The sequence below is a fragment of the Equus asinus genome, chromosome 4 (genome assembly GCF_041296235.1).
Source record: "Equus asinus isolate D_3611 breed Donkey chromosome 4, EquAss-T2T_v2, whole genome shotgun sequence".
In the NCBI taxonomy this organism is placed as follows: domain Eukaryota; kingdom Metazoa; phylum Chordata; class Mammalia; order Perissodactyla; family Equidae; genus Equus; species Equus asinus.
Genome location: NC_091793.1, coordinates 40,043,863 through 40,059,231, shown reverse-complemented (window position 1 = coordinate 40,059,231; position 15,369 = coordinate 40,043,863). Strand labels below are relative to the sequence as shown.

General features: G+C 34.0%; 1 protein-coding gene across 2 annotated transcripts in view; it reads left to right on the top strand.

The window, feature by feature from the left end:
* BLTP3B (bridge-like lipid transfer protein family member 3B) overlaps positions 1-15,369 on the top strand; it is an 87,364-nt gene that overhangs the window by 32,572 nt on the left and 39,423 nt on the right. For both annotated transcript variants that reach the window (XM_014835022.3, XM_070507135.1), the window contains 6 exons: positions 4,023-4,185; positions 4,886-4,924; positions 6,290-6,381; positions 9,334-9,523; positions 10,103-10,243; positions 11,412-11,582. In XM_014835022.3, coding sequence (XP_014690508.1) covers positions 4,023-4,185; positions 4,886-4,924; positions 6,290-6,381; positions 9,334-9,523; positions 10,103-10,243; positions 11,412-11,582 — 796 coding nt within the window. The remainder of the gene's footprint in view (positions 1-4,022; positions 4,186-4,885; positions 4,925-6,289; positions 6,382-9,333; positions 9,524-10,102; positions 10,244-11,411; positions 11,583-15,369) is intronic.

The window sequence follows — 15,369 nt, the reverse complement described above, 5'->3', positions numbered from 1 at the left end:
CAGTCAAGATATTGTGTGATTTCTCCATTAACCGCACCTCTCACCCATGTATACACGCACATTCCATCCTGCCCAACACTAAGGATATATAGTCAAATGTTGTGTTCATGAATTAGTCAGATGAATTAGTCAGTCTGTCCTTCTGTCTGTCCTTCCTTCTGTCCTGCCTTCCCCTTGAGTATACTTAACAGTATTTTTGAAGTACAATTAGGCTCATTTATTTCTGTTTACTTTCAGTTTTAGGTGTTTTCCCTCTTCTGGTTGTTTCTTGTTTAATTTTATTTTCTACATATGTAGATTATTAACATGCTTTCCAAAGTCAAAACTATTCAAAGCCAACCCCTCCTCTTGTGTACTCTATCTGCTGTCTTATACTTAAAGATTTTGCTCCAGCAGTTGTCTGTTTTTCCTGTACCATTAATAGTTTTCTTTTTTCTGCGTCATTGTCATCAGCATATAAGCCTGCTAAATTTTCTCTCACCTTAAAAAAATCCTGATTTCTCCCCTACCTCACCAGCCCTTCCTTCTTAATCTCTTTTATTGGTTTCTTTTACATTTCCTTGGCCTTTTACCGGTCCCTGACTACAGTCCTTGAACCATTTCATTTTCTGTCTCCTTCTTGCAACTGTAAATACCATCTGTAACATTGATGATTACCAAATTTATATGTGCAGCTACTGAATGAGATTTGAATATCTGACTACTTAATTGGCATCTCCTCTTGGATATCTGATAGGCATCTCTTAATTAAACTCTTCAAAGCCTAAATTCTTATCCTTAATCCCAAACTTATTTCTCTCTCTGTCTCTTTACCACAGTAAATAACAACTGTATCCTTCTGTTTACACAAACCAAGAACCTTGGAGTCATCCTTGACTTCAGTCTCTACAATCAAATCCTGTTGGCTTTATCTTCAGAATACATCTAGGCTGTTCCCTCCCACCAGCTCCTACTCTTCCATCTTGATCCAAAGCAACATCTTCTCTTAACTGGATTTATCTCAATAGCCTCTTGTCTGGGCTTTCTGGTTCTGTCCATGTTCCCCTTTGATATAATCTCAATAGAGTGATCCTTTAAAAATGAAAGTCCCCTGTTCTTATTGAAACTATCTCTAGTCACTCTCACTTTCACTCAGAGTAAAAGCTAGAATCCTTAGAGTAGCTTAAAATGTCCCATATGATCTGGCCCCTGTTATTTCTTTAACCTCACCTTTTATTCTTGCCCTAATTCATTTCCTCCAGCCTCATTGGCCTTCTTGCTATTCCTCAGACTTAGCAAGCATGTTCTCACCTCAGGTTTTTACCATTGCTTTTCATCTGCCTAGAGCATTCTTCCTCCACATATTTGCAAAGCTAGCTCCTTCTCATCTCTGTCCAAATGTCGTCTTTTCAATAAGCCTTTTTCTGCCCATTCTTTTAAAAATGAAAAGATCCGGGGCCTGGCCCCGTGGCGAAGTGGTTAAGTTCATGCGCTCCACTTCGGTGGCCCAGGGTTTTGCTCGTTTGGATCCTGGGTGCGGACATGGCACCAATCATCAGGCCATGTTGAGGTGGTGTCCCACTTGTCACAACTAGAAGGACCCACAACTAAAATATATACAACTATGTACTGGGGGTATTTGGGGAGAAAAAGCAGAAAGAAAAAAAAAAAAGATTGGCAAACAGTTGTTAGCTCAGGTGCCAATTTTAAAAAGAAACAACAGAATACCTTGCTACATTGAAATAATAATTCAAGGCATTGCCTTTAAAAAAAAATTAAAAGATCCTCTGTTTGCACCTCAAATCTTACTATTTTGCTTTGTTTTTTTCCTCCATAGTTAGCAGAATCTGGCTTACTATATATTTAACTTATGTTTTAGTTCTCTGTGTACCCCTCCCCCATTAAGCTCTGTGAAAGCAAAGGTTTTTATCTATTTTATTCATTGTCAAATCCCCAATTCCTGTTAAATTATAGATATCAATTAAAACTTACTGAATGAATGAATGAATAAAATGGTCAAGGCCTTGTATAATCAGTCCCCTCTTTGTCCTTCCAAATTTATCTTCTCTCCTGGCCCTCTTGCTACATTTCAGATGTTTATCTTTTTTCAGATCTGTTTTATACCATGCTCTCTCCTGCCTGAGAACCTTTATATGGTTTATTCCCTCTGCTTGGAATATTCTTTCTTTCCCTATCCCTTTCTTTTCCTTGCCTAGTTAACTTCTACTACTCTTCCTTTAGATATTAGCTCAAAAGTCCCTGTTTCAAAGAAGCTCTGGATTAAGGCCCCCTACTGTATTCTTTCTTAGTCATACTATTTGATCTTCTCTCTCACTGACTAAACTGAAAACTACACAAAGGCAGGGACTTTGAGTGTAGTGCTTGCCAGTGTATGTGTCTGAATATGGAATCCCTAGTAAGTACTCAATGCGCTCTGCTTTGAAGGAAGTGGCAGGTTATGCCTATGTGATTAGGAATGGTAGTCTATCAGGAAACTTCGTAGTATTAAAGCAAACATGATTGGTGGTAAGTATAATACAACCCAGCATCATTGGTCAAACAGAGGCTAAACCTGAACTTTGTATTTCTCAGTTCACATTCTGTGAGAAGATGTGAATACGAATAAAATCTGACTCAAGAAATTTTGGTTTAGAGTCAGTGGAGAAGCATGTGTATGTTGATTGATATTCTTGTTGATATGAAATCATGTAAATAACCGAGTACAGTTTGTTATTTTAATGTTTAATTTCAGAAAAAGATTAAAAGACTGGCTAATAGCTCTTTTGTTAGCCAGTAGTTAATTTTATCAGTAGTTTCACTTTTGAAAAAGTACTTGCTGGGTAAAGTTAGTAATTTTTCGGTTTTTAGGCTTGTTTTGAGGATTAAATAAAGTAACGGATGTGAAAGTACTTTAAAGTACATGTATAATTTATTATTGTTACTATATCATCATCATTAGTTGTGACATTGGGCAAATAGGTTAGTTTCTCATTATGTTTACTCACCTAAAAAGTGGGGATAAAAATAGTATTGACCCTAATGTGAGTTATCATGAGAATTAGGTGAAGTGGTAATGCATGCATGCAAAGAGCCTGGTAAAGAGTAAATCTTTGGAAAGTATTCACTATTATTTTAACTATTATTATTATTTCTTATAAGATCCTTTTTCTTTTTTGTTATAAGAACTTTCATTTTTAAGTCATTATAGGGAATCTGAGTTCTTTAGAATTCAGGATCCAGTCTCCTGTCTGACTTTTGACACTTTCATTAAGTACTTAGTACTTCAGTTATCTAACTCCTATAGAAAGGATAAATGGTATTTGTACAGCTGATTCACGGTTGAGAATATTTGGTATTTTTAAGAGTCTTATGTAGAAAACACCAAAATTGGCTACTAAAGAGAGTTACACAATCTCCTTCCTCAGAGATCTTTTAGAACAAGATAGATGTACTGTGATTTATTCCTGGAATTATCTGGGTCACTTTCTAAAGCTGGGAATCACTGGATGATTCTAAAAGGAGTACTGAGGTCCTTTGATCATCATTCTTTGGGATGATGAATAGTGGTGGTTCCTGCTGCTGCTACTGCTCCTTCTAAAGGGTCCCCTCACTCTCCTACCTTCCTTGTAGCTTGGTTGGTAGAATAGGAATATCCCTTTCTTATGATGTAGTTTGTAGTGAAGTGAACAAAATGTAAAAGCCATTCCCACTGCCTTGCATAGTGCCTGGAAAATAGTAGTTATGCACTACATATTCATAAATTTGAAAGGCACTCAGAACTATATGCTTGATTATAAATAGGAATATGATATTCAGGTGTATGCCATAAACACTGCAGGCTTAGTGTAAGAGGGTTACGTGGACAAGAGAGATCAAAACAATAACAAAACCACATTGAAAAACATGGATTAAAGTACAGCCTATCACTGCTGTTTTGTGTTTCTTCATGCTGCTGTTACACTTTTAATGCTCTGTGTATTCGCAAGAAATGACTGTGGGGTATAGTAACTGACACTGAAATGTCGACATATGTTCTCTTTCAGATTTACCAAAAATTTATCTCCTGACAAGATAAATCTAAGTACCCTTAAAGGAGAAGGTGAACTGAAGAATTTGGAGTTGGATGAAGAGGTGCTCCAGAATATGTTGGATTTGCCAACATGGCTTGCTATCAACAAAGTTTTTTGTAATAAAGCATCTATTAGGGTGAGACTTTGATATCTGTGGAAGGCATTTTCTGTTTTCATTTTTTAATTTCGTCCCTGTATTTTCAAATAAATATTTTGTTTTACATAATTCTGTAATGCAGCATAATTAACATAATTTAAAAAGACAGATATCTTTGTTTAATTACATGAATGTGTGCCTTATGAATTTAATTGAAGTCATATATTAATATATTAATTATTAATTTATAGATTTTAACTTTTTAAAATTTAATGTTAACATTTAAATAAAATTATTGATTGTTAATAAAATAATTTTAATTTTGGCACATATTCAAAGATATTTTTTCATAGGATTTGTTGTCAAATGAGACAGTGTAAATTTGTAGTAAGTAAACACTATTTCAAATGAAGACATTTAGGAGTGGTAAGTTATCTGTTTAAATTATGAAATTAAAATGTGTTTTCAGGACTGGGAAGAAAGATATTGAAGAGAACCTGAAATTCTTACTTAAAAGGTGACTCAGAAAATAGGGACTGGTAGTCTTTTCTTATGTAAAATAGATTTGCTATCAAGAGTGTGAATAAATTACTCAGTTTATGATTTTGCAATTTAAGAAAAAAATCATCTGATATAAGTTGGTATGTCTATCACGATAATAAGAGAACATCTGTGTTGATTACTGTTTTAGTTTTTTTTTAATGATTTGTTTAAAAAGAATTTTTTTTTTTTTTGGTAGATCCCATGGACAAAACTGAAAACACATCCCATCTCTTTGGTGAGTTTTGAGTTACCTGAGAAATAAACATTTACATATGCATATGATCTAACTATTCTGTTAATATTAGTCTTTTGTTTTATAGAAACATAATTTTCTGGCTTTTCCACTAATTTGGTTTCATTTTATCTTGATGGTACTTAGTTTTCTCAGTCCTTAAGTGAGAAGTTTGAACTTTAAAATGGGAGGATATTTAAAGTTTTTCAAGTCTCGAATATTCTGTTCTCAGTTGGTATATTTTATTGCATCATTTAATTCTTTACTGGCATACTGTATTCATTTTTTGAGGAAAATTAGCCCTGAGCTAAAGATCTGCCACCAATCTTCCTCTTTTTGCTGAGGAAGGTCAGCCCTGAGCTAACATCCGTGCCCATCTTCCTCTACTTTATATGTGGGACGCTTGCCACAGCATGGCTTGCCAAGTGGTGTCATGTCCACACCTGGGATCCGAACCAGCGAACCCCAGGCCGCCAAAGTGGAACATGCACACTAAACTGCTACACCACTGGGCCGGCCTCCTGACATACCATATTCTTTTAATAATATTTGATTCAGACTTTCTGTGTTTCTGCTTTTACTGATATAGTAAATTAAATAATATGTTCTTTAATATACTTTGCTTCTTGGGAAAAATTGAAGAAAAATTGGTCACTTGGTCATTTATTAATTCATTCATTCCACAACTATTTATTGAACACCTCCCCTGTGCCCTTGAGGGAACTTAGATTTTTATAGAGGAGACTGACAGTGAACAAGTAGGCAAATAAAACAGGGCAGTTTCAGATAATAAGTGCTATATTAAAATAGAGAATGAAGAATGACTGGAGTTGTGTTAGTGATGACTACTAAGGACATTAAATTTTTCTTCAAGAAAGAAAAATTATGAGAATGTTTATTTTTTCACATTTCTTGTATATTTCTTATTTTTCATCGTTGTATGTCTTAAATCTTAGGTCTTAGATTGGAATAAGCTTTTAGAAGAGGTTCAGTCCTATATACTAATATATAATCTCCTCTATCAATTAATAATGTAATACATTCTGGGATTAAAGTTTGCATTTCTGTAAAATTTGATGATTTGCAGCAGTATATGGCTACTTCTTACAGTTTTTTCCTCCCATACTCCTGTAGTACACACAGCTTTTTTATCAGATAATAAATGTCTTAAGAAAGGACTGAGCAGATTGTTTTCTGTTTTGGTATTTGTCATTTTATACCTTTAGGGAGACATTTAAAATGACTCTATTCACTTACTGTTACTTTGCTCCTAAAGAAATGAAAGAAAAAATAGTCCCAAATAACATTTTCATAATATGCATAAAATAAAATATCTAATTGTTTGCATTTTTAATGTATTTTTATTAGTCCCTGGATAAAGTAATAATGGAAATGAGTACGTGTGAAGAACCACGAAACCCTAATGGCCCATCACCAATTGCAACTGCTTCAGGACAAAGGTAAGCTATTTCCATTAATCTGTATGTCTGGCAAAGGGAGTTCTTTTCTATAGTCAGCACTGTTTTCTGCAGTAATGGGACATAAGATAAAATCCCCTAACCTCAAACAGTCTCTATTTTAGTCACCTCTCCCAGGAACGTTTTTCAGTTTTAGTATATACATTACAAAAGTAGCACAATTGATTTTTAGCATCCTTTTTTTTTTTTTTTTTGAGGAAGATTAGCTCTGAGCTAACATCTGCCCCAATCCTCTTTTTTTAATTTTTGCAGAGGAGGATTGGCCGTAAGCCAACATCTGTGCCTGTCTTCCTCTACTTTTTATATGTGGGACACCTGCCACAGCATGGCTTGATAAGCGGTGTGCAGGTCTGTGCCTAGGATCTGAACCAGGGGACCCTGGGCCTCTGAAGTGGAGCACGTGTACTTAACCCCTATGCCACTGCATCGGCCCCTTTTAGCTTCTTTTATTTGTCTTGCTTTCCTTGATATTAAATAGTAATGATAACCAAAGGTAGAGCAGTAGCAGAAATGGATTCAGAAGAGCTTAGGCATTCTATAAATCAGATTATCTCTTACTTGGTCTCAGAATAGTTTCACTGCATATTATTTATTCTCTGCATCCATGGAACTTGTATGACTCTTAAGAGTTAAGTTAATGCCTTAAAAAATTATAGACCTTTTGGATTACTCTAAAATTCATTAAGTATAGAATGTTCACACTTTACACAGATTGGATTTTAATAGATAAAAATCAGATGATAATAAAGTAGAAGTATGGGGGCATTTTCACAAAGCCTTCTTGAGAAGTTAAAATTGTTCTTAACAAATAGATCTTTAGAAAATTGCTTATTTATTTTTGCATTCAATAAATTTGGATCTTGTACCATACATCGTTTCCTCAAGGCAATATTTCTGCACTATTTTTGGATTGTGCAACTAGTCAGGTAAAATGTTCACATAGATTTTAGTGTGATCAGTGCCTCCTCAAGTGGTACAACATGGCAGTGCTGAACATTTATAGTCTTCTAGGTGCTGTGTAAAACCAGTGATCAAACTTTTGAGGAGGAACATACACATGCAGATAACCACACACCCGTACACACACACTTACCTCCTCCTCTTTCACCAAGTTTTGAACCACTGTTACATTAGTGCATTCTATGAGAATACCCACAGTCTCATCAGTGGCTTTCCACATAGGAATCTAATGGTGATCCATCCACTGCTTTGAGTTGACTGAAGACCAGGTTTATCAGATGTACAGTTTACGTTTGAACTACAGATAATAGTAACTGGGAAAAGAGCTTTCACATTAACTTCTTTGTAGTTTATCTATCATCCAGCAATTTAAGATTTTCAAGTTTAGATTATGATTTCAAGTTTGATGGAGTAGATTAAAGCAATTGGTCTTTAAATTGGCTAGAGTCAGAAAAATTGGAGATAAAGTAAAAAAGTTTATAAGATTATTGAAAGAGGACAAGAAGATCAGGAAAATTGCTATTAATGACACTTATTTTAATTAGGTGTGGCAGAGTGAGATATTTTCTCGATGTGTGCTTGGTGTAGTTGATAGTATCCTTCCTAATTCTTGTTTTTATAGTATCAATAAAATTTATAATTTTGGCCTTGTAGTCATATGATGATAATCGTTAGATTTTGGCGTTTGGCAATATTGTTAATCTACTTCCACGTTTTTCAGACCTACCTGATTATAACAGTCACTTTAGGTTACTTATTAAATCTACAGAATCTTTTAGGCTCCTTCTTTTGAAATAATGATTCATTAGGTGTAGAAGGGTTATCAAGAATATAAATATGTAATTTTAACAATTCTTTATAGTCATGAAGTTTAGGGAAACACTTATCTAATTGATTTTGTTTTTAGCTAAGAGATTAAAATAGAGGGGAAATTAATAATTAACACATTGGTCCTTCCTTCTGTGCTGGATCTGTGGGCTGACAATGCTCCCACAGATTAATGGTCTAGTAAACTTGTAAGTTCAGAAATTTGATTTTATTACTTCATGTGGAAGAGATAAACATCTATGTTAAGGTTACTTAAACTCAGAATAGACTTATTTGTAAACTGGAATTTCATTTTTTTAATTTCTAGACTATTAAATATTAATTAGATATTTAATTTATGTAAATATACTGATAGTCTGTATTCCAGTCATGCTGTACTACTCATCATTCTCGAAATGTGATCTCTACTCCCTACTTCTCTGTGCCTTTGCTCATGCTTTTTTCTCTAAGATTTCCCTTTCTTCCCATCTCTTCCTGTGGAAAGTTCATCTTTCTTTCCTGGATAGATTTCTCCCTCGTTGAAAGCGGTTTCTTCCTCTACCAAATATACTGATGATTCCTTTATTAAAGCGCTTAATTACAAACTGCCTCATGTTTCAGTTACTAGGGTATGTGTTTTTTTCCTCCCCAAGTAACTTGTGAGCCCTATAGTGCCACTATATTTTGGTTTTCCTTATGTCCCAGCATCATTCACATAGTACGTGCTTAATAAATATTTGCTGAATTGAATTAGAGAATGTGAACTTTCTTGACCTTATTCCTAAATTATGAGATTATATTCCATTTGGACTCTGTAGCCTTCTTTATGTCAAGAATTTTGCTCTCTCATTTACTTGATAGATGCTAGTTGTCTCGTGAATGCTTTTTGAGAGTAGGCAGCTTTGGATAGTGATTACAGTAACCTAATTTAGAGAGTAACTTCCAATTTTAAAAATCTTTTTTCACTTTGAGAAGAGCATTTTTATAAGTTACGTGTAACCAGGCTAGATTATTGTGTGAACAAGAATTTTTTTTTTGAACAGAAATGAATAATAATATGACAGTTTGTGTACTTGTGTGACAATATTAACAGATAACATTTTCTCTTTTAATGATTTTTTTTTTCGGTTTTAGTGCATTGTATCTTGTTTCACTTTGTTTTTCCAGTGAATATGGCTTTGCTGAAAAAGTGGTTGAGGGAATTACTGTTTGTGTAAATTCCATTGTCATCCGCATTGGAGCAAAAGCCTTCAATGCGTCCTTCGAACTTTCTCAGCTACGGATCTATAGCGTCAATGCAAACTGGGAGCATGGAGACTTAAGATTCACTCGTATTCAAGATCCGCAGAGGGGAGAGGTCAAAAGTGTTTTCTTTGCTTTCTTTCTTTAAAAAATGTTTTAGTCACTGATAAATAAAAGAGGATGTTTAAAATAATTACTTCTTATGGTTACCTAGATTCACATACCACTAGATTTACTCTTTCCTTTTAACTATACTTCTCTTAATCATTTAATTATAAAATGTGGATATTTTAATGTTTTTACTGTAATAAATCTTTCAACTTATAATGAGTCCTATTTTAACTTCTCAGCTACTCAGAATTGAATTTTAAATGTACAAAACTAAAATATGTTATTTAAATTCTTCTTGGTCACGTGAATCAAATGCTCTTTGTACTTTATATTAAAATTAAATTACTTAGAATAAAAGTATTAACAGCTTTACAGCTGAATATAATTATGAAGATGTGTTACTGAATTTGTTGAAAGTATACAATTTTACAAAATAAAAGCATAGTGAGTATATATTGAATGTCATGGAAATTAGTGAAGAGATAGTTTTTATTTAACTTTTTTGTTTTTATTTTTACAAACCTACGTTTTTCTCATTCTATTCTGCATGAGTAAGTGAAACTAATCTCTGTATTCTCCTTAGGTTTTAACATTTAAAGAAATAAATTGGCAAATGATTCGAATAGAGGCAGATGCTACCCAAAGTTCGCATCTTGAAATTATGTGTGCTCCTGTTCGATTAATAACCAACCAATCAAAAATAAGAGTTACACTTAAAAGAAGAGTAAGTCAACAGGATTACCTTTGTGATTCATGTAATAACTATTGAAATTGACAGAAAATTTTAAATAAATTTTAGGTGAAATATTGACATATTAAAACAATGCAAAATAAAAGGAAATATAGTGCCTCAAGTAATATTTGAAGAAGTCTAGTGTAATGAGAACGTATTTCAGTCTTCTAGGTTTAGTATTTAGATTTTTTTTTTAAAGATTTTATTTTATTTTTTTTTCTTTTTTCTCCCCAAAGCCCCTCAGTACATAGTTGTATATTCTTCGTTGTGGGTCCTCCTAGTTGTGGCACGTGGGACGCCGCCTCAGCGTGGTTTGATGAGCAGTGCCATGTCCGCACCTAGGATTCGAACCAACGAAACACTGGGCCGCCTGCAGCAGAGCGCGCGAACTTAACCACTCGGCCACGGGGCCAGCCCCTAGATTTTTATTTTTGATAAATTGAATAGATTTCTCAGTTGCCAAATATTTGTTGAACATTAACTGTTTTATAATTTTATTTCTCCTATTGAATCTTGCTCAGGAGTGGGTAAGCAGCAAAGCCTTCATTATCAGTAACCAAAACTACTAGCTTTATAAGGTTATTAAGATATAACTGGTAATTTAGATAAATAGGGAAGATGATTACTTAAGGATGTCAGAAGTTGAGAGTCTACTGTGGATTGTGATGAAGTTTAATGAAGGAGTAATGAATTTTTTAACTATGGCTCAGTCAAAGCCTCAACAATATGTTTTGTGTTACTAGACACAAATCAGTATACTAAATTAAATTCAAGAGAATGTTTTTGGAGTATGACACTTAATACAAATATTCTGAAATGTGGTTAAAATAGCATTTTAATGTTTAACTAATTTTGATGCCTCTTTCTCTACTAGCATTAGTTTAATAACATAAGTAACTATATGATTTATTAGCTGTAAGTGCGAAATTAAATTATATAAGTACTTGTACCTGTTAGGGTTCAGGAATTTGTTGGTCTTTTCTACCACTGTCCCTCCAAAACTAGGAGATATTTCTTCCATATCATAGGAACTCAATAACTATTTGGTGAATGAAGGATCTATATTTGATTCCATTAAAAAATTTTAAACTTTTTTTTAACAAAGTGCATTATAAGTTTTATTTCTTGGCTTAATTTTATGAATCATTTTTTCTGACAGTTAAAGGACTGCAATGTCATTGCAACAAAGTTAGTTCTAATATTGGATGACTTATTATGGGTTTTGACGGATTCCCAGTTGAAGGCTATGGTACAGTATGCAAAATCTCTTAGTGAAGCAATAGAAAAATCGACAGAACAAAGGAAGAGTATGGCTCCTGAACCTACTCAGGTATGCTATTAAGTTAACAGGAAAAAAACTTACTTTACATTAAATGGTTTAAAAATCAGAGTGGTTAGTTGTTTTCTTTACAGGAAATAGATTGTAATACTTTGAGTCCAAGAATCTTCGTATATATTTTACTATATAATTTTACATACATGGTATGTATATGAAAAGATATTAAATGTATTTCTATCTATATAGTGCTTATTTGGTTTGGAGGTCTGTACTAGACACTAGAGGTTAATAATGACATAAAAGTATTGATGTTATAAATATGTCTTTTCCGAAAGTTAGGAAAATACAATTTAAAAATTACCAAAGCAAAAGCAAAAGGAAGAAACCCAGGTCAGGGGAGGGAATGTGAGAATTAATAGTGCAGAAAACCAAAGCCCTGGGGAATTGCCGAAGTTGAACACAAAACTGTTAGAGTTGTCTGATGACGGGGGCAACAATGGGGGAAGCATAATGAGCTATTTAATGATCACTTTCTTAAAATCTGAAGCACTACTAGTTTTGTCCAAAGAGAAAAAGATTTTCTAATCTTTCCCAGTACTAAATTCTGAGAATTTAACATGGAGATTTTTGTAGAAGAGACATTGAAAATCCCAATGGATAGTGTCTTTTGATGATTTTATGAAAAGTACAATTGAAGTTTTGTATCTACTCTTAATAAAAACTTAAGAGATGGGGCCAGCCCAGTGGCATAGTGGTTAAGTTTGCACGTTCTGCTTCAGCGGCCTGAGGTTCGCTTGCTCGGATGTCGGGTGCAGATCTGCACACCGCTTGTCAAGTCATGCTGTGGCAGGCATCCCACATATAAAGTAGAGGAAGATGGGCATGGATATTAGGTCAGGGTCAGTCTTCCTCAACAAAGGGAGGAGGATTGGCGGCAGATGTTAGCTCAGGGCTAATCTTCCTCAAAAAGTTAATTAACTAAGTAATTAAAAAAACTTAAGGGATATTGTGAAATCATACTTCTGTGAAACTATTTCTTTGGAAACGGAGTAATATATCTCAAGTGTATAGCTTGTTGGTGATCTGGCTTGGTATGTGGGAGTGGCATATGTTTTAGGCTTTGCTTTGACTATCAAATTGACATTATTTACTGCCTGCCTGCTTTGTCATAAGGCGCAGGGTTAGACACTGTAGATGTAAAAGTGAGTATTGTCTGACCCTGCCCTCAAGGATCTCAGAGTGTAATGGGGAGTCAAATATAAAACAAATCATTGCAGTTCAGCATAAATGCAAGAGCGCAGAATTTAAAATGAGGCTGAGGGGACTATAGAAGCACAAAGAAGTTTTAATTAACTGCTTGTGGAGTTTGGAAAAGTTTCACAAAGAGGATAATGAAATTAAATCTTAAAAATGAGTAAAAGTTCACAGGCCAGAGAAGGGGTATTTGAGATGAGGAAATAGAATCTGCACAAATGTGGTAGTGTTAAAGACAATGGTTTTTCTGATAAAGGAAAGGAGTTTGTTGTTATTAGAGCAGTGTTTTTGAAGGTGAGGTACACATACTTCTGGGGTATATGACAACTTTTCAAATTTTAAGGAAATTGAGTTCCACATCTTCCCTTTTGGTGTGTAATCTTTCTTAACTTCGTCTACCTTAGGATGTTCTTATGTTAAGATGTCAAACTCGTTCTCCCTTTCCATAATTATTCTTACCCTACTTTACAAATGAAAGGCATCCTTCTTACTCTTCCTCATTCTTACCATGATGGATTTGTTCAGGAAGAAAAAAACCCCAAAACCTTTGGGGAACAAGACAGGCAATTTGAAATATTGCTATCCATGTTGGAAGTGAATGACTAATAACAAAGTAACAAGTCAGGCGATTTTCACTTCTTTGCTTTCAACACATTTGAGGGAAAATCTAATAAATGTCAGCGATTAGATTATTAAAAATAATTTTTTATAATAGCTCACTTTGAGAATCCTGGCATGTAACTTGAGGGAGTTCAAAGAATCATGTCATGTTGCTAAAACAAAACTCATTTCATTCCAATCTACCTATTAATGTGAACAAAGTTTTCCAGAACTTTTAGCCATAAAAACAAATAAATAGATAGAGCATTGATGGTGAACACTGTATCATGCTACCAATAAGTAGTATATATCTATTGAGAGAACTTCATGATTCTCTGGGGGAACCTAATTTTAAAAGTTTGGTGAACAGAACACTGAACTATAGCATAGAATAGAGTTTTCCTGGGCAGGTAGCCTGAGTTTAAGCAGAAGTATGTGGTGAGTAGACATGAAGGACATTATCTGTTGAAGAATTTGGACTTTCTCCTTTAGGCATGTGGGAGCCAACGGAAATTTTTAAATAGGAAAGGACAATCAAACATGACGTGGTCGTATTATAGAGGATGGAGTGAAGAAGAGAAAGATTGCCAGTCTGGAGGAGGAGTGGACTTGAACCTCTGGTAGTGGTTTGAAAGAAGAAATAACAGCCAAGTTAGGGAGAGATATCTGAGTCTTTCATCAGTTGAAAATGAAGAGAGAAAAGTTGAGGACTTTTTGAATGATAATTGGTAGTTCCATTAGCCAATAAAGGGAATGCAGAAAAAGGAAGCAGATTTGATTAAGGGAGATAAGGCTTAGAAAAGGTAATAATGTTCTATTTTGGAATTGAAGACACAATTAAAGAAGTACAGGAGGTAATATTTTATAATCTTACCATCATAGACATAAACACTAGTCTGTTAAGGCTTGCATTGAGGACTTGTGTAGCTTAGGATGTCATTAACAGAGATGGTAGTTGAAATTAAAGACTAATAGACAAGTGTTGGTGTTACTGTAGCTCCTATTTATATGATATGTGGATATGTTTATATAAGATAGAATATAGATTAGGAAACTAGAAACAAGGACAAAATTCTATAATCCTACCACCATAACAAAACCAGTATTAGCATTTTGAGGTATTTCCTTACAGATTTTTTGCCTAGGAATCTTCATTTTTCCCTAGTTTTAGTCAGGATGCAGTTAAGTGGATATATACAATTTGCTTCAACGTTGTTAGTCCTTATAATTATTTTGTGTTGCTCCATAATATTTCATAGTAGATCTACTTAACCATTCACATTACCATAGAGTTTCTTTCTTGGGTGGCAGTTGTCACATTACTACTTTAGGTATCACATAGAATCTCCTGATTATTTGAGGTACCAAGAGTGGATCAGAGACTGAAGTAGTTGACCGTGTTCCTTTGCGCAGCTTTATAACTTGACAGCTGTCTTCTATCATAAATATTTGCTTTGCTTCATCCTCTCATTCTCTAAAAGAGAAAGAAGACTACATTGAAAATTATGAGATATTATAATTATTCCTGAGACAAAAGAGTTTTTAGTGGCCCGCTTTTTTCCCCCACAAACAGCATCTAAAAACCTGAATCTACCACAGTATTAAGAAAAGAGTGTTAGGGAGATTAATGTTTATGGTTTATTTATATCATTATTTATCTTGATGAAGAAGAGAGAAAACATAAAGAAATACAGGAGAGTGTTTTCTTTCAACATAGTATCATCATAGACATAAATACTAGTCTGTTAAGGCTTTGAAAGTAGAAGGGGAAAAACATAAGAAAAAGTGATTTTTCTGATGGAAATCAGTTTAACAGTTAATTAGTAAAAAAATTTTGCTTGAGCTCCTAGAATTTAAGGCTTTACAGCTATATTTCATCTTTCCTTTTCTTTAATTACTGTACGCCCCAATCATTTTCATTGAGAGATTCTCATTTACTGAGTACACTTTGAAATTCTTTTACAGTATGATCATAGTTCTTAAT